The 24,324-nt window shown below is 41.5% G+C and overlaps 1 protein-coding gene across 1 annotated transcript in view; it reads left to right on the plus strand.

The window, feature by feature from the left end:
* Positions 1-24,324, plus strand: part of CFAP61 (cilia and flagella associated protein 61) — a 218,618-nt gene that overhangs the window by 151,360 nt on the left and 42,934 nt on the right. The window contains exons 22-25 of the mRNA XM_045574878.1: positions 9,768-10,063; positions 15,348-15,675; positions 16,993-17,084; positions 24,026-24,231. Of these exons, the coding sequence (XP_045430834.1) occupies positions 9,768-10,063; positions 15,348-15,675; positions 16,993-17,084; positions 24,026-24,231 (922 nt within the window). The remainder of the gene's footprint in view (positions 1-9,767; positions 10,064-15,347; positions 15,676-16,992; positions 17,085-24,025; positions 24,232-24,324) is intronic.

Genomic DNA, 24,324 nt, shown 5'->3' on the forward strand with positions numbered 1-24,324 from the left:
TCTATCACTTTGAATATTTCCTGCCAATCCCTTCTAGCCTGTGAAGTTTCTGTTGAGAAATCATCTAACAGTCAAATGGGTGCTCCCTTGTAGGCAACTAATTGCTTTTCTCTTGCTGCTTTTAAGATTCTCTCTTTGTCTTTAACTCTTTACATTTTAATTATGATGCGGCTCAGTGTGGGCTTCCTTGGATTCATTTTGTTTGGGATGTTGTGCTTCCTGGACTTGTATGTCTGATTTGTTTACTAAGTTAGGGAAGTTTTCTGTCATTATATTTTCAAATAGGTTTTCAGTTTCTTGCTCTCTCCCTTCTTATAGCACTCTAACTTGCATGAATGATGGTACACTTAAAGTTGTCCCAGAGGATCCTTAATATCTTCATTTTTTAAAAATTCTTTTTATTTTTTCTGTTCTGATTGTTTTGTTTTGGTTTGGTTTGGTTTAGTTTTTTGTTGTTGTTTGTTTGTTTGCTTCCTTATATTTCAAGCCACTGATTTGATTCTTGGCTTCCTCTACTGTACTGTTTATTCTCTGTAAATTATTTTTTATTTCAGTGTATCCTTCATTTCTGACTGGTTCCTTTTGAAGTTTATGTGTAATTTTTTTTAAATGTTATTGAAGTTCTCATTAAGTTCATTGAGTAGTCTTATAATCAGTGTTTTTAAACCTACATCTTATAGATTGCTTGTCTCTGTTTTGTTTAGTTCTTTTTCTGGAGTTCTCTTATTTTATTTGGGATATGTTTCTTTGTCTCATCATTTTGGCAGCCTTCCTGTGTTTGTTTCTATGTATTAGGTAGAGGTGCTACGTCTTCTGGGCTTGCTAGAGTAGGCGTCCTACAGGGTCCAGTGGCACAGTCTTTCTATTCCCCTGAGCCACTGTGGAAGATCAGCTCTGCACCAGCCCTCTACACAGAGCAGGGTTAACCTCAGCAGGGCTCCGATGCCCATTGTTCACCCCTTCAGTGTGTGGCTTGTGGAAGTGGTTGGTTGATGCTTTGACATGGTCTGAAGTTGTTCATCAGGTTTGCTGGCTCTGGGCCTCCCTGGAGGTGCAGACCAAGATCAGCCACCACCTATCTTCTGCTTGGGGCCACTTGGCATGAGCTACCAGGCAATTTGCAGCTGGCTGTCACTTGTGCTGGGTTCGGAGGTACCCAGGAGAGGCCAAGTGCAAGCCAGAGCCAGCTGCTGGTAGTGCCAGGCCTGGGGTCACTTAGTGAGAGGTATGGGGTAGGCTGAGGCCAAATGCTGCTTGTTTGAGAGATTTTAGGAAAGGGTGAGCATGAGCCAAGACAGGCATTTATATGGAAAAGATACTGTAAGCAGCTTGGGTAGGCCCATAAGTTGGGTGGGGGAGGGTCTCAGAGAATTACCAGGTTGGAGCAAACAGTGATAGCCAAGTTGATGGAGACTCAGACATGTTGCCCCCTTGTCAGTGCTGTGTGGAAAGAGCTCATCAAAGGAACAGTAACCTCTGCCAGCACTTCTGTCTTGGAGAAGGCTGCCCACCACCAGCTCTCACCCTGATGCCAGACACTACTGTTCCTCCTGTATGTCCCTGGTGCCTTTTGAGCTGCTGCTCCAGTGCTGGAGCTCAGAAAGAGTGAGTCAGAGCAAGTCTATGTGCAGGTTCTCAAGAGAAACTGCTGGGACTCCAGCAACCCTCCTATTTTAACTGCATCCCCTGTGGTTTTTACAGCCAGAAGTTATGAGAACTTCTCTTCCCAGCTCTTGAGCCCTGAGCTTGGGGGCTTGTTGTGGGGCTGGACTCCTTGGTGAGGGAGACCACCACAGCCAACATATCCTTCCCAATTTTTATCCATGACCTGTTCTATGTCTCTGCCCCTCTACCAGTCTCGATGTGGCTTCTTCTTTAAATCCCTTGCATTCAGGTAAATTTCAGGTGGTTCTGAATGATGCTTGTTTTATTGTTTAGTTGTAATTTTGATATGGTTGTGGGAAGATGTAAGTTCCTCATTTATCTATGCTACCATATTGACCGGACCATGATATGTTTTTTAAGTGAGTATTTATTTCACAATTTGTGAATATTCTGTAATATCTATTTAAAATTTATTATCTAGTTATTTGGTAAAGTTATACAGATAGAATGCCAGTGATATCCATATATGAATTATTATATATGTAATATATATTACATATATATTAGAATATATTACATATCCATCTGCTAATATAGTATAGTGGTATCAGCACCAGTTCTGAAGTCAGACTTGGCAGGTCTGAGACCTGCTGAACCATCTACTTGCTGTGTGACCTGAAACTGGTTACTTAATCTTTCAATGCTTTCTTGAGAATATAAGAAAACTTACCTCATAGGCCTGTTCTGAGGATGAATGAAGGTGTATATTAATAATTCTGTGTCCCTTTTGAAATGAAAAAAGGTCTTTTATCTAGCCTTAAAAATGTAATAACTGTGAAGAAAAAATCATATTTATATCAGTGTGCATAAAGCTTGAATAACTTTTTAATTTATTTTTTAGAGAAAGAGAGGAGGAGGGGAGAGAGAAAGACAAACACAGAGACATCAATTTGTTGTTCCACTTATTAACACATTCATTTCTTCTTGTCTGTGTCCTGACCGTGGGCCAAACCCACAACCTTGGTATGTCGGGACAGAAGCTCTAACTGAGCTACCCAGTCAGGGCTATCCTTAAACTGTTGGGATGTGATTCAGACAACTAGACAACTAGATCTAAGCAGCCTTCCATTTTCTTCTTTTCAAGTCATGATGTATTGAGCATGATGATGAAATGGCAGCAAAGCCTGGTATTCTACAGGTCCCTGGTCAGCAAACTGCAGCTCGTGAACCGCATGCGGTTTTTGGCCCCTTGAGTGTGGCTCTTCCACAAAATACCACGGCCTGGGCGAGTCTATTTTGAAGAAGTGGCGTTAGAAGTTTAAGTTTAAAAATTTGGCTCTCAAAAGAAATTTCAATAGTCATACTGTTGATATTTGGCTCTGTTGACTAATGACTTTGCCGACCACGGCTCCAGGTGGTTAAAATTAAAGCAGTCATTTCAAAATAATAAAATGCCTTTTTAGCATCTACTGAAAATAATTTGTTTAAAAGGTTGTTCTATTACTCTTAGGGCAAATCTGTGACTAAAAATATTAATACTATATTTTATTTTTTTAAACTTAATAAGGAGATCACTTTAGCATTTTATTTCTGTAAAGCCATGCTAACTTTAAATATTAGTGAGCTTTGAGCTCCTGAAACTGTTACTTACCTCCTGAGAACGAGGGTAATAAAACTGACATCCCCTCCCCTCCACTCCCCCCCAATTAAGACAAATTGTCTCCTAAATCTGGGGTGCATTATGGTAGTGGAAGTGTTAAAGTGTGATTGCCCTATTCTGGTGGTCACAACCAGAATTGCTAGTGTATTCATTTATACCTTCAAAGATTATTTATCAAAAAGCAAAAAGGTCACCTTTACCTTTATGCCAACATTTCTAATAGAGTGATCCGAATCATTGCCTTCCCTCTCTTCTCCCCCAGCTGGGCTGTTGACATGGAAGCCCCTCTCTTCTCTTGGAGGCATCCTTGCACATTTCTTCTCAGAGGCCGCTGCAGGTTAGCAGGGAGAGAGCGACCCAGAGCTCTTTCTTGCAACTTCAATCTGAGGCGCTTTCACAGAGTCGTCTTTTTATTGGTGCCTCCCTGCCCTCTGCTTCCTGTTTCAGATCTGTAATCTTAGTGATGCATAATTTATTCCCTAAAAGGAGGAACAAAGATTGGCCTTTCACAAAACTGCCACAGTTATATTCCATTATCCTTTATTGAAAATTCACCAAGAGTGTTCTAATCATCAGTTATCATTTGCTATTTCAAAGTAGGGCAGCCCACCATTTTTATCTCTGTCACCTATCAGATCAAATGCAAAACTGGTTTCTTAGCCACTAAATAAACTGAGCAGCAAAGAAGACAGTGACCAGATTTTTTAGCATAAAACTCACATTCAGGGGAAATTCTCAGCTTCCCCACTCTATTTCTTCCATATATGCATGAAACTTCAAAAGAATATATATATATATATATGGTGTAGTATATATCCTACACATATATGATGTAGTATATATACTAATTATGTGAGTCCCTACAAATATCCACTGGTGAGGATTTTTTTTAAAAAGGTTTTTTAAAAAAATGCTACGTCTACCCCATCCATACTACTAAAATTACTCCAATAAATAGTAGTAATCATATTTCTATGCCTAGGTTTATTTGTTCCAAAATGCAACTATGTTATTCAGACTGATGAATCTCAGAGGGAAGGCAGGGGTTGGAGAGATGAACAGGGGAACTTATATGCATACTAGAGGCCCAGTGCATAAATTCATGCAAGGGTGGGGTCCCTTGGCCTGGCTGGTGATTGGGGCCAATCAGGGCTGTCTCACCCAGTCCCAATCAGGGATCTTGGAACCAGCCAGTCAGGAGGAGGGACCATGGGAGGTTGGCCAACCAGGGGGAAGGACCTCAGGAGGTTGGCCAGCCACGGGAGGTTGGCTGTGGGAGCACACTGACCACCAAGAGGCAGCTCCTGCGTTAAGTATTTGTGCCCTGGCGGTCAATGTGCATCATAGCTACTGGCTGGTCGTCCAATTGTCCAGTAGTCCGGTAGTAATGGTCGCTTATGCTTTTATATATATATAGACTAGAGTCCCAGAGCAAGAAATTCGTGCACGGCTGTGGGGTTCCTCAGCCTGGCCTGCACCCTCTCACAATCCGGGATCCCTAAGGGGATGTCCAACCGTGGATTTAGGCCCATCCCAGCCCTTGCAGGATTGGGCCTAAACTGGCAGTCGGACATCACTCTCGTAATCCAGGACTGCTGGCTCCTAACCCCTCACCTGTGTGCCTTCCTGATTGTCTCTAACCACTCTGCCTACCTGCCTCATCACTCCTAACTCCTCTGCCTGCCTGCCTAATCGCTCTTAACTGCCTCTGCCTGCTTGCCTGATTGCCCCTAACTGCTCACCTTCCTGCCTTATCACCCCTAATCACTCGCCTGCCTGCCTCAACATCCCTAACCGCCTCTGCCTCAGCCCCTGCCACCACAACTTTATCCGGAATGACGTCCAGAAGGTCATTTGGCTGTCCGGTCTTATTAGCATATTACACTTTTATTATTCTATTGTAGATATGCATTGCCTTCGGACACAGACAATAGTGTGATGAAGGCCTGGGAAGGCAGGGTGGAGGGCTCGGGGGGAGAAGGGCGAAGGGCATATCTATAATAGGTTCAACAATAAAGATAATTTTTTAAAAATAACAATATTATTGTTAACAGCTTTAAATATTGTTATTGATGGTGATGATAATACTAGTAATAATAATTATAATGGATTGTGTATAAAAGTGCTATGCTCTGTGCCTGGTACGTAGGAGTTATGAGATAAATAGGAATCTAAAAATTCTTTACAAAATAAAAGTGATGTAGAAAGAACTCACAAGTACACAAAGATAATGGAAAAAATAATCCCCTTTAAAAGGCAAGAGATCAATGGCAAAGAGTAATGGGCTGATTTTGTTACATAGGGTCTTGTCATCCTTGTGGAGGGATATGACATGTTTTTATTTAGTAACAAATTACAATGAGATTCTACTATATTTTATAGGGAATACCAGGTGTATCAGTTAATAATACGGATGTTTTTCAATAGATGAAGTTATACATATGTTTATATATATGGAATTTGATATGTATGCTTTTTTGTTGTAGTGACAGCAAGCTTCAAAACTTTATATGTCAAATTTTCTGAAGGGGTTAACATCATAGATATTTTTATGCTTAAAAATGTCAAATTTTGTGCTAAAAAAGAACATTTATGGGAAGTTTTAATTCATTATTTTGAAGAAAAGTGCTGCTGAAAGTTATCATATACTTCAGGAAGCTTATGGTGAACATGCTCCATCTCAAGATACTTGTGAACACTTTAAAAGTGATGGTTTCTATGTGAAAGACAAAGAACATCCAGGTCAACCAAAATAGTTTGAAGACCAACAATTACAAGCATTATTGGATGATGACATGTGTCAAACTCAAAAACAACTTGCAGAAAGATTAAACGTTGCTCAGCCAACAATTTCTGATCAAGCAATGGAAAAGATTATATGCTTATTTATATTTCTAAGCATTTACAAGCAATGGGAAAGATTTTAAAGGAAGAAAAATGGATGCCATATCAACTGAACAAAAGACAAATGGAAAACCAAAAAGTCATCAGTAAAATGTTTCTTCATTGGCATGAAAAAAAGTCTTTTTTTGCATTGAATTGTGGCTGTGATGAAACGTAGATTTATTTTGAGAATCCCAAACACCCAGAATCATGGGTTGATCCAGGTCAACCGTCAACATTGATTACAAGGCCAAATCACTTCGGAAAGAAGACAATTTGGTGGGATCAAGAAGGTGTGGTATATTATGAGCTTCTAAAACCAGGTGAAACTGTTAATACTAATCACTACCAACAATAAATAATCAATTTGAAACACGCTTTGATTGTGAAACAACCAGAATGTGCCAGAAGACAGGACAAGGTAATTTTGCTTCACGATAACGCACCATCACACACTTCAAAGCCAGTTAAAGACACAATTAAAGATCTTGCTAGGGAAGTATTAATCCACCGCCATTTTCACCAGACTTTGCTCCTTCAGATTACCACTTGTTCCAATTGATGGCACATGTACTTTCTGTGCAGCACTTCAAAACATACAAAGAAGTGGAAAATTAGGTCTCTGAATGGTTTGCCTCAAAACAAGAAAAGTTTTATTGGAACGGTATCCTCAAATTACCTGAGTGATGGAGGAAATGTGTAGCTAGTGATGGACATCACTTTGAATATAGCACTTTTGATGTTTCTCTAGAAATTATCGTGTTTTCTTTGATTATAAAATCCACATTAGTAACTGGTACACCTGGTAAGAGAAATATAAGTAAGCATATAAATACGTTTAAATGAAAAACACTTTTTAATTGGATCATACAGTCATCTATGCTAATAAAAGCCTAGGTGTCCCTCATGCCCTCATGCCATCACAAATGGCTGCCCCCATGTCATCACAAGATGACCACCCACCCCCACGTTGTCACAAGATGGCTGCCCCATGTAATCACAAGATGGCTGCCCCATGTAATCACAAGATGGCTTCCACAATTGGGGTAATCAAGCTGGCAGGGGAAGGCAGTTGGTGGCAAACAGCCCTTCAGGGGAGGGCAGTTGGAGGCAATTGGGCCAGCAGGGAAGCAGTTAGGTGTCAATCAGTCTGTCAGGGGAGCATTTAGGGAGTGAGCAGGCTGGCAGGCAGAAGCAGTTAGGGGCAATCAGGCAGGCATGCAGGCAAGCAGCTAGGAGCCTGCAGTTCCAGATTGTGAGAGGGAGTTCCGACTGCCAGTTTAGGCCCAATCCTTATGTGATCAGCCCTAAACTGGCAGTCAGACATCCCCCAAGGGGTCCCAGATTGGAGAGGGTGCAAGCTGGGCTGAGGTATTCCCCTTCAGTGCACGAATTTTGTGCACCAGGCCTCAAGTTTATTTAATATATGCCCAATATGACTAATGGTTTGGACTATTGTCCAAACCTTCCCTTTCTTACTTCAGGCAGAGTGTACTTGCAGCCTTCTTGACCATGGGCACGGCCGTGTGACTCACTTTGATAAATAGACCGTTAGAGGATGTAATATAAGAGGAGGCTTGAAAAGTGCTTGAGCAGTTGCCCTTGCCCTCTTGTACTCCTGCATTTCTCCATAAACAGAATGTGCCTCAGGTATCTGACTGTCCATTGAAGGTGAAAGACATGTTGCACACCTGACCCCAGCCACAAATTTGAGTCAGATCAGCTGACATCAGCCACCCCACTGATGTGTGAGCCAACCTACAACAGCTTGTTGTCATTTGACATTGAGTTCTGGAGATAGTTTGTTACGCAGCATTATTGTGACAATAGCTGACCGTGATGATAATCAAAGTTTCATATTTGGAGTGGGGATTGTTTTAAATTAAACTTAACATGAGACAAAAATATTTAGAAGTTAGGCTATAAATATACATCTAACTTAAACCTTAGAGGTTTTGTAAAATGTATTACCTTTTGAATTGAAAAGTATTATCATCCTCTCCAGCTGCTTACAATCTGTGGGCAGACAGTACAGCTTTCTAAACCCCAGCAACAATGAATCTGCCTGGGCTTCCATGAGTCAGTCTATAATGAAGAAGCTCAGCTCACGGTATAGTTACTACAAGGTAACATGAAGGAGATTGGGAAAATATTAAACTCCGAGTTATTGAGGGCCTAACCACTTAACCTCGTTTCACTGAAAATGAACCTTGTTTTGGCGTGCATATTTTAAAAGGGCATGAGACCTCAAACATTTGACAGCATGAGGTTCAAGTTTTGGCTTTCCTGGCAGGCTGGCTCTTCATTGTACCAGACACTGGATTTAGGTTTCACAGCAGGTGGGAGTCTCCGTAATTTCAGCAAAACACTGGCACTTTCAGCCAAGGAGAATGCAGCTCACCGGTGACTGTTGCGTTAGAAGAGGGACTAGCCACAAAATTGGAGCTTCCCAGTGAAGGCAAGAAGGAAGGACACTGCCTCTGGCTTCAGTGCCCTCTTGCTGTTCCCAATTTGAACAACAGGGAGTCTGGGAGAACTTTCTAAACGCTGTTATCCTCAGAGAAGTCATCTGAAAGTTATTTTTTTCTAAGCAAATTAGACGAGCCATTACACCTTTATTTCCATTTTGGATTGAAATAGATTTTTTTTTTTTTTTGCATAATTTAGTCAACCTAATTGAATAAATACACTTGCCATTTATTTTGCTTCTAAATTCTTTTTCATATCATTTTGTAAAGGGGGGAAGGTTTGATTCAATGAATCTATCATTTGGGGTAAATTGTTACCGCTTGCCTGAAAACCGAGTCTATAGCAGTTTCTTTCTTTGTGAAAAGGTAAAAAATGCCAATTCAGTGTCAAAAATAGCATGGAAGTAGCATAAATACATTTCACTCATTTAGTAGTATCTTTGATCTTACAACTGATGAAATGAGTAGGACATCTCAATGTTGCATCACAATGTTCTTACACAAGGGAAATCTTCCAAAGTTATGATTTTCTTTTCACTTACCAAAACAATACCCTTTGGTCACTTTTGCTGGGTCTTGGCACAGTAAATTAAAAAATCAGAATTTGAATCTTTATAAAAATCATCTATTGAAAAGCAGAATATTTTAGTCTTTAGTTCTCAAAAAAAAGAGAGAGAGAAAAATCTCTTCAAAATCAAGTTTCAACATTTAAATATTAAAATATTCGTACCATCATGTACATGATATATATATATTTTTAACCATTGTCCTTTTTATCTTAAGAAGAACTTGTATATATTGAAAACTTTAGTAATTTCCCCCTTAGTAAGTGACAAAGAGAGAACAAAACAAGATAAAAGGTTGTTATTCTAGACAGTTTCATTTAGCATAATTTCAACTTTCAAATCGCAGAAACATAAATGAATGTCCTACTTCTGAGTTAAAAGTACTTGACTACTTTGTGGGATGTTTTGTGCCAATTTTTTACTAAATTATCTTGGTCGCCGTTGCTAGGTAACACCGCTGGCTTCCAGCAGCTGAAAACAGCGAGGGTTGCAGGGAGCAATTCCGCATTATTAGCATTTGACTAATAAGGTTGTGTGTTTTTAACGGTATATCTTAGCACACACCCTCCCCCCCCCCCTTTGTAGGGAATGTCATTGTCTATGGAGATACAATCGACACTTACACCACAATAGAGATGCTCTTACACCTCGGCGTGAGGGGCGCCAACATCCACCTGGTGCAGCCCCCGCCCACTTCCAACATCACCTGCATCAACAACTATTCGGTGGAAAAGGCGGTGGAAAGCGCGCTGCAAGCAGCTGGGGTTACCATTTACGAGGATGCGCTCCTGGCTCAGTGGAATGATGGCGAAAAAGACCCAGACTCCATTCTCAGCGCCAGCTTCACCACGCTCACCAAGCCTTTCAAACTTCAGTGCTCTGTGAGTAGGTCCAGGGAACCTCCCTCGCTGCCTCCGGACTTGAGGTCTGAGAGAGGGTGGATGGTGAATTTACAGTCACGATTTGGGGGTCTGCTTTCTAATTTGTTTAGTTTATCTATTGCTGAGTAACAAACGTAGTGGTCCTGGGGCCTCAGCTGGGCAGTTCTCGCTGGAGGTCTCTCCTGTGAATGAAGTCAGACCATGGGTGAGGCTGGAATCATCTAGGAGGTATGTTCACCCGTGACTGGCTGTTGATGCTAGATGAATTTAAGTTGCAGTTTTGACCAGAGCACTGACCAATGGCCACGTCATGTGACTGGGCTTCCTCTTACTATGGTGACTTGGTTCTAAGCAATGAGGGTGGGGTGGGGTCGGGGAGTGTAATGGCTCAACTTGCAACCTGTATCCTCAGAGTTGCCAGTTCAGGAGATTACAGAAGCCAGCAGGGAGGAGAGGGCAGGGGACAGTTAGGGGAGACCAGGTTTGCAGGGGAGGGCATTTGGGCCTAAACAGACAGTCAGACATCCCTCGAGGGGTCCCAGATTGGAGAGGGTGCAGGCTGTGGGATACACATCCCCACCCCCCCACCACGAGTTTCATGCACCAGGCCTCTAGTTAGGCAAGAAAGAAAAAACTGTTTCCAAATTGAAAAGGAAGAAGCAAAATATCACTGTTTGCAGATGACATGATATTATGTATAGAAAACCCTCTAGCCAGGGGTCTTCAAACTGCGGCCCGCGGGCCACATGCGGCCCGCAGAGGAGTCTGATCCGGCCCGCCAGGTTTTTTGGGCAGTGAGCGCAGCCGAGGTGTTACAGTAGGAATTAGTAGTTCATAATCCGGCCCTCCAGCTCTCTGAGGGACTGTGATCTGGCCCCCACTTTAAAAAGTTTGAGGACCCCTGCTAGACTCTAATTAAAAAACTGTTAGAACTAATAAACAAATTAAAGTTGCAAGATACAAAACAAATACATAAAAATCTGTTTCATTTATTTACACTAATAACAAACTATCACAAAGAGAAATTAGAACAACCCCATTTACAATTGTATCAAAAAGAGTAAAATAACTATGAATAAATTTAACCAAGGAGGTGAAAGATCTGTATATTGAAAACTATAAGACAATTAAAAAAAAATGGAATAAGACACAAATAAATGGAAAGGTAGTTCATGCTCATGGATTGAATGATTTAATATTGTTAAAATGTCCATGCTACCCAAAGCACTATACAATCTCTGTCAAAATTCTAATGGTATTGCCCTAACTGGTTTGGCTCAGTGGATAGAGCGTCAGCCTGTGGACTGAAGGATCCCAGTCAAGGGCATGTGCCTTGATTGTGGGCGCATCCCAGGGGGGAGGGCGTGTGCAAGAGGTGATATTTTTGCCCTGATTATAAGAAGTGGTACATAACAAGACCCTTCTGAGGCAGTAGTACCATTTTTTCCCAATCTTACGGGTGGAAAAACAGAAGCAGAGAGAAGTTAATAATTGGTTTTGTCACACAGTGATGTCAGAATCAGGGCTGACCACAAAATATGCAAACTAGAGTCCATGCATGTCATTGCTGCATCATTCTGTTGTTTCAATGTTAGAGTAGCCTTGCCAGGTTTTAATTTTTAAATCTAAGAGACTAGGGTAGGGTCCCTAGGCCTGGCCAGAGATCAGGGCCAATCTGTGGGGCGACTGGCAGGCAGGGCAATTGGGGGGCCCCCCAGCTGGCACCCACCTTGGCTGGCCTCCTGCATTGAGCATCTGTCCCCTGGTGGTCAGTGTGTGTCATAGCAACTGGTCATTTGCCAGTTGTTCCACTGTTGGGTTGATTTGCATATTAGGGTTTATTATATAGGATGCTAAAAAGCTACAGTTGTATAGTTGCTGCCATATTGGACAATACAAATATTGACCATTTCCATCATCAAAGAAAGCTCTTTTGGACAGTGCCAGACTCAGCTCCATCATATCAGTAAAGCCTTTTATTCTCACTCAGGGAGCCAAAAGGATCTTTCTCCTTTTCTCTGTTCACTCAGCTCTTTAACCCTATCCCATCTCAGGCAGCTTATTTCTTTTCAATCTCTAAAATTCCTCCTGTTTTATAACTCTTACACAGTGACCAACAGAAGATATTTTTCTCTGAGTCTGTCTCTGATTCTGAATCTGTCTCCTCACTCCTCTTTTCTCTCTCCTATACTCTTTTCCCATCTATACAAAAATAGATTTCCCATCCATATAAAAATATAGAAGTGTAGCTTGGGTTTCAGGGGAGCTAAAATCATAGTCAGTGTCTAAAGTTTCCTTTCCATGTTGGAGCAGAGTCCAGCCCAGCGGCAGGCTGGCATAGTTTGTGTTCCCTGTTGCAGTCCATCAGTCCATTGCACCTGGGGTCTGCAGGGCCACATGGCTATGGAGGAAGCACAGGTGAATGCAAGGAAGCAGGAAAAACAGAGTCCCGGGAGTCAAGAGTCAAGAGCACACGAGAGAGAACTCCTTTGTTTAGGAGATTCTGTATTCTCAAATTTTCATGGGTTTTTAGTAGTCACATCCATTATGGCCAATAATATTTGTTCCCAGGTAAGACTAATAGGCAAGTATTGTTCCTATATTACTCCAACTTTACTGGGCATGTGTCTATTTTCCCTTTGTTGGATCCCTTTTCCCAGTGTTTTGCAGGGAATGGGATGGTGGTTCCCCAGGGAGTGCAAAGTGGCAGCTTCCTGGTGAAACTGCCCAAACGACACACCTATAATGTCTGGCTTCCCCCTTTGCTTATTTCTCTCCTTATAATTCACATGACTTTTATTTCTTTTGAATCCTTAATCATGCTACCTAGGACCTACAGTACAAGGGTATCCTGGTTTTATTTCTTATATGAAGGAGAGAGTATTCAGTCTACCATTATTAAGTATGACACTGGCTGTGGGATTTTTTGTATAAGCTTCTTATTGGGTTGAGATACCTCCCATATACTTAGAGTATAGTGAATGTTTTTATCACAAAAGGTACTGGATTTTGTCAAACACCATATCTGTATCCACTTAGATGACCACATGCACATGCTTTTATCCTTTATTATAGTAATACTAGAGGCCCGGTGCACAAATTTGTGCACTTGGGGGGTGGTCCCTCAGCCTCTCGCAGTCTGAGAGCGCTTGGAGGGGTGTTCAATTGCCATGGAGGCAGGAGAGGCTCTTGCCACCGCCGCTGCACTCGCCAGCCATGATCCTGGCTTCTGGCTGAGCAGTGCTCCCCCTATGGGAGCACACTGACCATCAGGGGGAAGCGCCTGCCTTGAGCATCTGCCCCCTGGTGATCCTATATAATAAAAGGCTAATATGCAAATCGACTGAATGGCAAAACGACTGGTCACTTGCCTGGGAATTTCCCTAGCTTCTAACTATCCTGCCTCAGTACAACTGTGGGTCTGGATTTTAAAGTTTGTTTACTTTTAATTAATTTAGATTTAAATTTACATAGCTATGCATGACTAATCTCTACCACAGGATTATTCATCATTTAGGTACCATTCATGAATGTAGGGAAGGGATGTGAGAGAGGGTTACTTTTGGTACAAAACAGCTTATTTTTATACAGAATGAGGCAAATGAGGTGGGTAAAGCAAGCTTGTGGAGGAAGCAGGGAGGCAGCCATCAATATGATGAGGATCCAGATCATGTTTTTATTTTTAGCATGCTTTAAATAAGGTGGCTAATTATGTTTAGGTAAGAATAAAATGATTAAACTTATCTCAACTGCTTCAACAATAATGGAGGGCTTTAAAACAAATAACTTTCACTGCTTTAATGATATTCAACATCAACTTAGAAGAAGATGTTCAGATGAGCATGAGAAAGCATTGAAATTTGGGCAGAGAGTGGAGGGGTATACCAATCACTTCTAAGGAATATGCAGAGGGCTTTGTGGCCCTTGGTAGGTACTCCATAAATATTTATTCAGTGACTGTGTGCCATATCAGGGTAGAAAGCAACAAGGGAGGAGCACAGATGTGGTAGATGCTGAGGCTGATGGAGCTCTCATCTTTTCTGTGGCATCTTGTAGGTCAGGCTTTAAGGGTTTAAAAGGCCAGGAATGATGGGGCAATTTGACAACTCAAGATTAGATGAGGTGACCATAAGAAGGAATCTAGAGAGACCTAAATGTCAGACACATGAATAAGAAGAGAAAGATGGAGGCCGAGATATTTTATTTTTATTGTTTTATTGTGTGAGGACTTTTTTTTTTAAATTTCTTTATTGATTATGGTATCACATAATTGTCCTCATCCCCCTATTCCCATCCCAAACCCCTCCCCAGATGCCCACCCCCTGTTGTCCATGACCACTGGTTAGGCTTATATGCATACACACAAGTCCTTTGGTTGATCTCTCCTCCTTACCCCCACCCTTCCCTACCTTCCCTCTGAGATTTGACAGTTTGATCACTGCTTCTCTGTCTCCAAATCTGTTTCTGTTCAATTTATGTTGTTCATTATTTCCCCTAGATGCATTAGTTCATGTGATACAAAGGATTCCCTTATAAGAACCAAAACTGAGACAAGCCATAATGGTTATGCTGAGAGGCAAATGAATCAGATAGTTATTTTAACTATAGAAGAATGAGCCCTAGCTGGTTTGGCTCAGTGGATAGAGTGTCAGCCCTTGAATTGGGGGTTTGATTCCAATCAAGGGCATGTATCTGGATTGCAAACTCAGTTCCCAGCCTCATAAGGGAGGCAACCAATCAATGTGTCTCTCTCACATGGATGTCTTTCTCTCTGTGTCTCTTCCCCTCCTTCCACTCTCTCTAAAAGTCAATGGAAAAATATCCTCAGGTGAGGATTAACAATAAGTAAGTAAATAAATAACATTAGTAAAATATAGAAGAATATGGGGAAAGTGGTGTCCCCTGAATTGTAAACCTCTTTGTTGGAAAAAAATATTGACTCTTATGATAGCTATTTCATCATTTGGCATCCTTTCCACAGAATATCTAGACTGAGTGATAAAAAAAAAAAAAATAGTAACACTGGTTGATCATAATTTGTTCTTCATAGCAAACAGGAGTCTCTCTCTCTCTCTCTCTCTCTCTCTCTCTCTCTCTCTCTCTCTCTCTCTCTCTCACACACACACACACACACACACACACACACAACACACACATGATTATGACAAACTTTAGTAGACCTAGATTTTTTGTGTGTTCCTCAAATAATAAAATGTTGATTGTTCAAACTCTTGGGAAGGTAAAGAGTGGTAACTAAGTAACAATGTAATTGTTCACTTGGTAGGTCTTCTTTAGCTTCTATGAGAAGAATGTGGATTATGAAACATTTAAAGCATTAAATGATGCATGTCTTGTCTATGATGGCCGACTTGTGATTGATACGAACTTCCACACCAATGACATAGCCATCAGAGCTGCTGGCTCCCTCACCAAATTCTCCAATAGATATTACTCAAATCAGTGGTCTCACAGCAACTTCAGTTCCAAAGAAGTTGGCTTCCAACTGGCAGCAGCTATGCTCTGTCTCTTTGATCCAACCCTTGAGCCTGTGATCGAGCCACCGGCTGACCTTGACCGACTCATTCCCATGTACAAGGGAGCCAAGATCCAAGGTGTGTGGTAAGCCACCTTCTTCCCCCTGATGAAGCCACCAGTTGGGTCTGGGTTGGTGCTCAGGGCAGTCCTCCATCTTTCTCTTAGGCTTAGTGGGGAGAGTTCTCTGCACAGAAACAGAGGAGGGCTCTCCCTCTCATTTTTTAAGCATTTATTATGGGCATAGCATTATTATCATTATGGCCCTTGGCAATTTTAGCATTTATTATAGACTATATAATAACTGTGTTTAAACAGACTGGTGCATTATCAGTGACTTGCCCAGAAGTTACTCACAACTGGTCATAATGGCACAATGCTTTGACATCTTCCCAAACTTTCATTCTCACTATAAGTACAGAGATAAAGAGACCCTTCCAAGCATCCCAGGCCTTAGCTGCTATCTGGATGGATAAGCCAAACCATTTGCAGCTATAAACAGTCACATTCATCTATTAAGCCTTGTTGACCTCTAAGAAGATCATATAAGTAATACAGGATTTCTTTACAGTATGTTTGAGAATTGAGAAATATCTAGTATGTTTGAGAATTGAGAAATATCTTTGGAAATAGTATCTTTGAATGTTATAAATCTTCTACTAGAAAAAAGTGCATATACTTACAAACTTTTGTTTACTTCCAAAAGGTTAAAGGACTAATACCCAAAACCATCCATAGACCCCCTAGGGTGCCCATGGACCCTAAGCCAGTAAATAGACATTAGACTAAAGAGACAAAAGCCCTATATTCCAGAGCTTATCTTTTTCTATCTATCTAAATGGCCTCAGAGAAGGCCTGCTCTGATTCTCATTCTCGATGAGAACATGGGAAAGAGGAAGAGAAGGGATGGGTATCAGAGGCCAGAATTAGGTCAGGCTCATACTTCTGGGACAAACTAGAAATATTAATAGTTTGATAATAATAGTTTTCTAAAACATTCAACAAGAATTTATTTTCCTTATAACACTTTTAGAATTTTAATATTGGAGGCATGCTAGGGAAAACCATTGCAACATTTAGACTCTAAAGGTCTTGGTTTGGCTTTGGCAGGTAGAGTAACAGGAATCATGAGAAATCAAAGGATACACAGGATCAGCTTAGCACATCATCTTGGAGCGCTGTTGCTACATTACGGGGTATAATGGTACATTCACACTGGTCTTGTTAAGTAAATCCCTACCATCCCAGTCCTTTAGTGGGAATGTTTGAGTAGCATACACCATTTAGGCATCTCCATTTGTCCTGTAGTACTTATTTAAGCTCACTCACCTTATTAACATGTTATCTACCTTGTTAACAACTAAATTAAAATGTGGAAAACTTGCCATTTCCTCTAGGAGGCATTCTTCCTGGGTCTTACCATTATCTGCATATCAGCAAGCCTGGCATTCCAACGCTCTTGGAGGTACAAATGGCCCAGCCTGATTATGTAAGTATTATTTCTAAATTTCCTTTATCTTTCAAATATAACACTTTGTGTACAGGGGTGAAAATTATTTGTTCAGATATTTAGTGTAATGTATTAGTTCATACATCAGAAAGCCACCGCAGTAGCCAGTCGCCAAGATGGCCCTCAATGACTCCTGCCTCTTGCTATTCATGCCCCTGTGTGCTCCCCTACCACACTGAATAGGGCTGACCTCTGTAGCCAACAGGATTTTGTGGAAATGACAGTTTGAGACTTCCAGGGTTAGGTGATGAAAGATATTACAGCTTCTAACTTGCACCACTCCCATTTTATGCAAGCTTATTGTTTGGAGCCACTAATTGTTTTTTAATAGGTTTTTTTAAAGAGCAGTTTTAGGTTCAAAACAAAATTGAGAGGAAAGTACAGAGATTTCCCATCTACCCCTGCTCCCATTCATGCATACTGTCCCCATTATCAACATCCCCAATCAAAGTGGTACATTAGTTATGATTGATGAACTTACATTGATACATCATTACCACCCAAAGTCTAGAGTTGTATATTCTAGGGGTTTGGACTAATGTATAGTGACATGTATCCATCATTACAGTATCATACAGAGTGTTTCACTATCCTAAGAATCCTCTGTGCTCCTCTTCTTTATCACTCTCACCCTTAACTCCTGGCACCCACTGACCTTTATACCATCTCCATAGTTTTGCCTTATCCAGAATATCAGATAGTTGGAATTGTGTAGTATGTAGCCTTTTCAGATTGGCTTCTCTTTTTCAAATTTAATTTAATTTTTCCCATTGCCATTTATCCCTCTATGCCCTCTTCCACTTCCCTCCCCCCCCACCCTTGTTTGCTTCTTTCACTTTGTAATATGTATTTGTGCTACATGGCTTGATAGCTCACTTCTTTTTAGTGCTAAATAGCATTCCTTTATCTGAATATATCATAGTTAATTTCTTCATTCACCTATTGAAGGACATTAAGCCACTAAGTTTTGAGGTAACCTGTGATACAGCAATAGGTAACTAAAATAATTGCCTTCATGGCAACATAGCAAGTATATAAATTGCATAGGGTTTGGAATGCCCTTGAAACCCTGTTGTTCTCCTGCCCTCCCTGAATTACACAAGAAGGACCATCCAAAAGATGCAGAAGTATAATGAGGGGACATCCTTGGGTTCCAGATAACCAGAAGGACACGTGTGGTTGGTCAGTTGGCAAGCTCCTTAAATAAGATACTCTGACAGATGGTCCAAAAGGGGTGTTTGTGGTCAATTGGGGGTTTTCTTTCTGATGTGTCATGTTTGCTTTTTTTGTCAGTGAGTCAGACACTGGAAGTTGGCAACGTAACCTCTGTTTCCATTTTCGTATCCTGAGTATTTTGGGGTGTTGATGACAATGACCACAGTAATCGCATTTCCCAGATTTCCTTGAGAATAGAATCAGCCCTGTGGCAGGTTCTTGTCAATGAGATGTAAGTGAATACTATTGGAAAATTCCTCCAAAGGGGGACAAACTCAAACTGTACACACTCTTGGCCCCTCACCCTTCTCCCTTCAGAAAATTGGAATCCCAGCTCTTCCATATACTTCCCATGGGCTTTGGAGAAGTTATTCAACTTCCCTGGGTGTCTGGGATTCTTAGGGATTACATATAGAGTAAAACTGCCTTTTAGGAACAAAACAGGTGACCCATCAGTGGTGGATGTTGTTGATCATAGTTTTAGATAAAGAATGAAATCTTTTTCCTCTGGGGAAAGGCCAAATGCTCTGTGTTTAAACCTTATTTGCCTTGGGCCTCTCCCAGACTCTTTTAGGGGTACTTATTACATGTGGTCTGATGAAAAACTTTCTTACAAATAAAGGATCGAAGCAAATGATGTTCCAGTTTCCGTTGCTATGTAACAGAAATGAAGCGGCCATTTGATTCTGCTCAGATTCTATGGGTCAGGAATTCAGACAGGACACAGTGGGAAGGGCTTGCCACTGTTCCGCTATGTCTGGACTTGACCGTTAGAGCCAACACAATGGTTGGATCTTCTGAAGGGCTGGAATGATTCAAACACAGGGAGCGCTGACCAGAGCATCACACCTGAGCTGTCCGTGTGACCCGGGCTTCCTCATAGCCTGGTAACCTCAGAGTAGTCAGATTTCTTAGGGCTCTGAGTTCAAGTGTCCCCACTAGCAATTAGAAGCTGCATTGCTTCCCATGACTGGCCTCGAGAGTCACACAGCACTACCGCCTTCACGCCCTCGGTTGGAGCAGTCACAGCCCACCAGGACTCAAGGAGAGGGGCCGTAGAGTTCATCTCTCAGTGGGAAGAGTGTCAGTGGGAAGAGTGTCAGTAGAAACAATGAGGGATGGGTGGCCATCTTTGTAGAATACAATCTGCCACTGATGAGATGGGGTATTTCATGAACAGGATGAAGCCCAGATGACGTGTTCAGAGGCTGTGCACTTTGGTCATCGTCAATAAGTAACTGGAGCCAAAGATGTTCAAGAGCAGAAAAATACTGGACGTGGTTTCAGACAGAACCAGATTCTTCAAGGACACTGTGATTTCCTACACACTGTGTCCTTTATTTATGAACCAGGGCTATCTCTAAATAAAGTCAGAGGAGGAGCCAAAGGGTTTTTTAGGGAATGAGGGAGATTCTGTGGCTGCCACTATGATGGTATGTGAACAGGATCCCTGACTTTAATGAACCATTTTGCCCGGTGTGCCTCTTTTTTAATAAGTTCAGTAGATGTAAACAGATTTTTTTCTTGTTTTATTCTCCAAGAAAAAAAAAATGTAGGAAGGTTTCATGACAATCTTTTGGAGTTGGGATTAATTTGATGAAGTAGAATTGTTGCCAAAATTCTCAGGCAGTCACCTAAATATAACCAATTGATCAAGGGTGGAGCTATTGAACAATATTTCACCAAAAAAAGGAAATTACTATTTTTATCATAAATGTAGTACAGATTTCGGACTTCTGTAGCACTCATGAATTGGAATATTTAGGTTAGTAGTTTATTAATTAATGAGCTCTCAGAGAGGTAATCTGACAAAAGGAATAAAAAGGACCTCAAATCATCTCCGTAATGAGGTAATCTTTACAGATTCCAGTCCACATGCTTCGTTGGCTATACACCACCGAGTAAAGGAATTTGTCACAACAAGTTCTGCTGTGAATGCCATTAAATTTAAAATTGTGCGTTTATCACGAGACTTGGGAACTCAATTTCTTGCACACCAAGTTTGATTAATCCTGTGTCTTCCATTTGGCATAAATTCCAGAGCCCTCTCCCAACTTTGGTCAGAATCATAAAGGAACTTAAAAGGATGATTGTATCCAAAAGAAGGAAAAGGAAACACACCAGAACCAGTTACAGCACTAAAATCTTAAATTCAAGATCCAAATTTCCTAACAACTTGCTTACATACATAAAAGGAGGAACTGGACACACCCCCCAGAATTACTCCTGGGTTCCCTCATGGGATGGCAGAGCTGGAAGCTGCCTTGTCATTAGTGGAGCGACTTTCTGTGAGGAGAGGCAGGATTTTCCCAATCTGTGAGCCACCATACAGGAATGACCCAAGAAATGTAGATGGGTCTGGCCCTCCAACGCTAATCTGTCTGAGAAGCCCATGTGTAGGTGAATTGTCCTTAATGTCAGTACAAAAATACCGATGTGCTCCAAATTCACAGAACGCTCCCCACCTCCACTGAGCTAACAGAATGTCACATCTCGTGAAGTGGACGCAATTACTTTTTTAATTAATGTTAGCCATCATAGCACAAGTCATTTCTTTCTCTACAGTGTGACCACTTTTTACATTCTTTAAGCCCTCATAGCCATGATGTGTGAAAACATACAGAAGCAACCCAAAGATTAGAATTCAATTTTTAAATTGAAAAGTAAGACAAAAAAAAAGAAAAAGCCCCCAAACAAACAGATTGTGATGAAGTCATTGAGAATGACGCTGACAAGGCAGCCCTCTTGGACCTGCCTGACACCCAAGGGCTCGTCTGCTCAGACTCCTTGCTGTCGGCCAGCAGCCTCATTGGGCTCCACCTCACGGTGCCCCAAACCATCTCCGCTATACACAGGGTCCTTGTGAGCAGAAAGTGGAGTGTTTAGTGAAAGGCTGCTAGGTCAAAACTTTGTCAGCCACATGGGCACATCGCATGGGGTGCCCCTTTGATGCCCGGGTTCCCTTTCTTATTCATTCACGTAAAGAAATTGTAAGGAGGAGGGGTCATAACCTTGTGGGATGGCTGACTCTGCTCTCTGGTGAACCCTGGAGACATTTGGTGCTAAAACTGTGCCAAAGCTGTTGACAGGGCCCTCTCTCCTGGACCCCCAGCCACCCTCCCACCACGGTGAGGGCGTGCCCCTCCTCAGGCACTCACTCAGCTTTTCTAAGGCAACCCTACTGCAAGGGGCTTCCTGGCCTAAAGCTGCTGGCACCAACTCAAATGGTCTCTAAGCCTTGCACCAGTTGTTAGAAAGGTGCAGGAGGGCACATTCTTTACTCCCATGGTCTGTGTGTATTTGATTCAGAAATAGTGTTTGCTGTGATGGAGTTGATGCCAGAGATTATTCTGTGATGCCAAATGCCCCAGCCTGGTGTGTTCATTGCTCCATCTGAGAAGTCAAGAATTCCTGAGGATGCCCAGATGGTGTGGCTGAGCATCAGCCTAGGAACCCGGAGGTCATGATTTGATTCCCATTCGGTTGGGACACATGCCCAGGTTGTGGGCTGGATTTCCAGTGTGGGTGGGGTGTGCAGGAGGCAGCTGATCAATGATTCTCTCTCATCATTGAAGTTTCTATCTCTTTCTCTCTCTTTCCCTTCCTCTCTGAAATCAGTTATGTGTGTGTGTGTGTGTGTGTGTGTGTGTGTGTGTATATATATATATATATATATATATAATATGTTATATATATTATATATATAACATATATAATATATAATATATATAATATATATAATATATTATATATATGTGAATTCCCGAGGAAACCGATCTGAATTTAAAAGTGTATGAGGTGATCTGGGATCAGAAAAATGCGGTAGCAAGAACAAAGGGTAAAGGGGGCAATTAGATAAGGACACCAGAAAGTCTGCTGCCTGTGGCTCAAGCTGGCTTTTTCCAAACTCTTCTCCGGACAACCCCTATCCAGTCACAGTTCCCCTCCCTCCCTCCCTCTCTCCCTCCCTCCCTCCCTCCCTCCCTCCCTCTCTCCCCTCCCTCTTTCTTCTTCTGCTTTCTGTTTCATGTCTCTTCCTCTCATTTTTTTTTTCATCAAAAGTCTAGTTCGTTGCCACAGCACAACTAGAGTACTTAAAAATGACTTATCATTTTAGAAGTGATAGTCATTGTTTAAAAACTAGAAATTCCACGTAGTCAAATGAACAGAAATAGAAACAACAAAAATGACTTAGTCTCCCAACCTCAGAAAATGACATTTGTTAAAATGTTGATTAAAAAAGGAATTATCTGCTTCTACAGTATAAAATGTACTGTGAACATATTGCCCTGTTGTGAAGTATAGTTTATAACAGGGGATGTGCTGTACCTTATCATTAGGATGTACCATTGTTCTGTTAGGTAATGCCTTGCTGAATTGTTTTTTAATTCTTTGCTGTGCAGGTAGATTTTCTCTCTGTATCCATCCATCTCTATGAAGGATGGGCAGCTTGCACCCCCCAAGCCTTTTACTAAATTATGTTTGCTCTCCCTCCCACCCCAAATACCCAATTTCTCACACGTACTTGAGACTGGCCCAGGATTTACCTGATATTCCTCCTGTAAATCTCACCTTGTACCTTCTCGGGTTTTTGCAATATGATATCCAAACACCCACCTGTTGCTTCAATATATCTTAAAAATCTACTTAAACTGTGTGTCCTTGTTTAGACAAAATCCCCAGGGGAGGTCCGAGACCAAGTCAATGTTTGGGATCAGTGTAGTCCAACTTGCCTTGGATTTATAAATGCCACATTCAAGTTCAGAGCAAAACCTTAAATCTATATGCACTCAGGAAAGATTTATTGAGTGTGACCATGAGTCTGCGTTCAGAGTCTGCGGGTAAACGGAAGGTTCATCCACCATCAACAAAACCTATTTGTCTGCCACGGGTTCTCAGTTTGGTTGCCTGAGCCCATGGAGAGTGTGTCCTGGTCGGTAGGTCAGTCGTCACTAGGGGCTGACATAGAAAAGGTGGTGGTGACATGGAATTGAGTGGCATCTTTCCTTGTCATCTGGGCTTCTATGGCAGTGCCAGCCAGTTTCTAGGGGACATAAGGCGTTGACAATTACAAGCAAAAAGGTGGCCTGCAGACTGTGTATGTGTATTTCCATAGTCTTGAACCTTCTCCCTGGAAACAGGCCTTCCCAAACAGCCAAACCTCCCCAATCCAAGTTGTCAGACATTCACCTTTTACTCATTTCCTTTATTTAAGTAAACTTGAAAAAGCTGAAAATCTTTCTGATTGTTTTTGACTAGGAGTTTTTCTCAAAACGGTGCTGTGGAAAACTACAAAAATTAGCAGTCTTAACACACATCACCGAGCAGAGTAAGCCCAGCCCCACGTATTAGCTGTGTGAGGTGCTGAGGATTAGAGAATTGGCTGTAACCTAGCAACTAATTTAGAAACTCCTAACGATGCAATCACAGGTTAAAATAACCCGAGGAACAATTAGTCATTAAGTCCAAGTCTGTGCCTTCGGACACAGCTATCTTCTGTTGAGATTAGTCAATATCTGTTACATTTATTTGCAACAAGCCAAAGATATAACCTAGTTTGTTATATTTGGAAAACTAATTGCTATGATAAAGTTCCAATGTTCAGAAATATTTCTAATGTGTTTTTTTTTTTGTGTGTGTTTTTTTTTTTTTTTTTTTGTTTGTTTTTTCTGATCCATTCTCTCCTACCCTTACCCCCCTTTCAGGGTGAAGAAATAATAACAGGTAAAGCAAAAAAAGGCACTTATTTCCGAATTCATATTAACAACTATAAAATGGTGGAGACCATCACATGCCTCTCTAAGGAGCCTTTCCCTACCTCCAATTACATTCGCTTGTTTGGGCAGCACGAGCAAGCCCTCAACAACCTGTGTGCTCGGTTTGACGACAAGATGATCACCGATCTCTACAGGTAAGGCGGATTGTGCATTGTATTAATACTAAGGGGAAATGCCATGTCTAGTGTCTTACGAATGAAGGGTGTGTTTTTGTGATGCACCAGATA

The sequence above is a fragment of the Pipistrellus kuhlii genome, unplaced genomic scaffold, assembly GCF_014108245.1.
Source record: "Pipistrellus kuhlii isolate mPipKuh1 unplaced genomic scaffold, mPipKuh1.p scaffold_m20_p_6, whole genome shotgun sequence".
NCBI lineage: Eukaryota > Metazoa > Chordata > Mammalia > Chiroptera > Vespertilionidae > Pipistrellus > Pipistrellus kuhlii.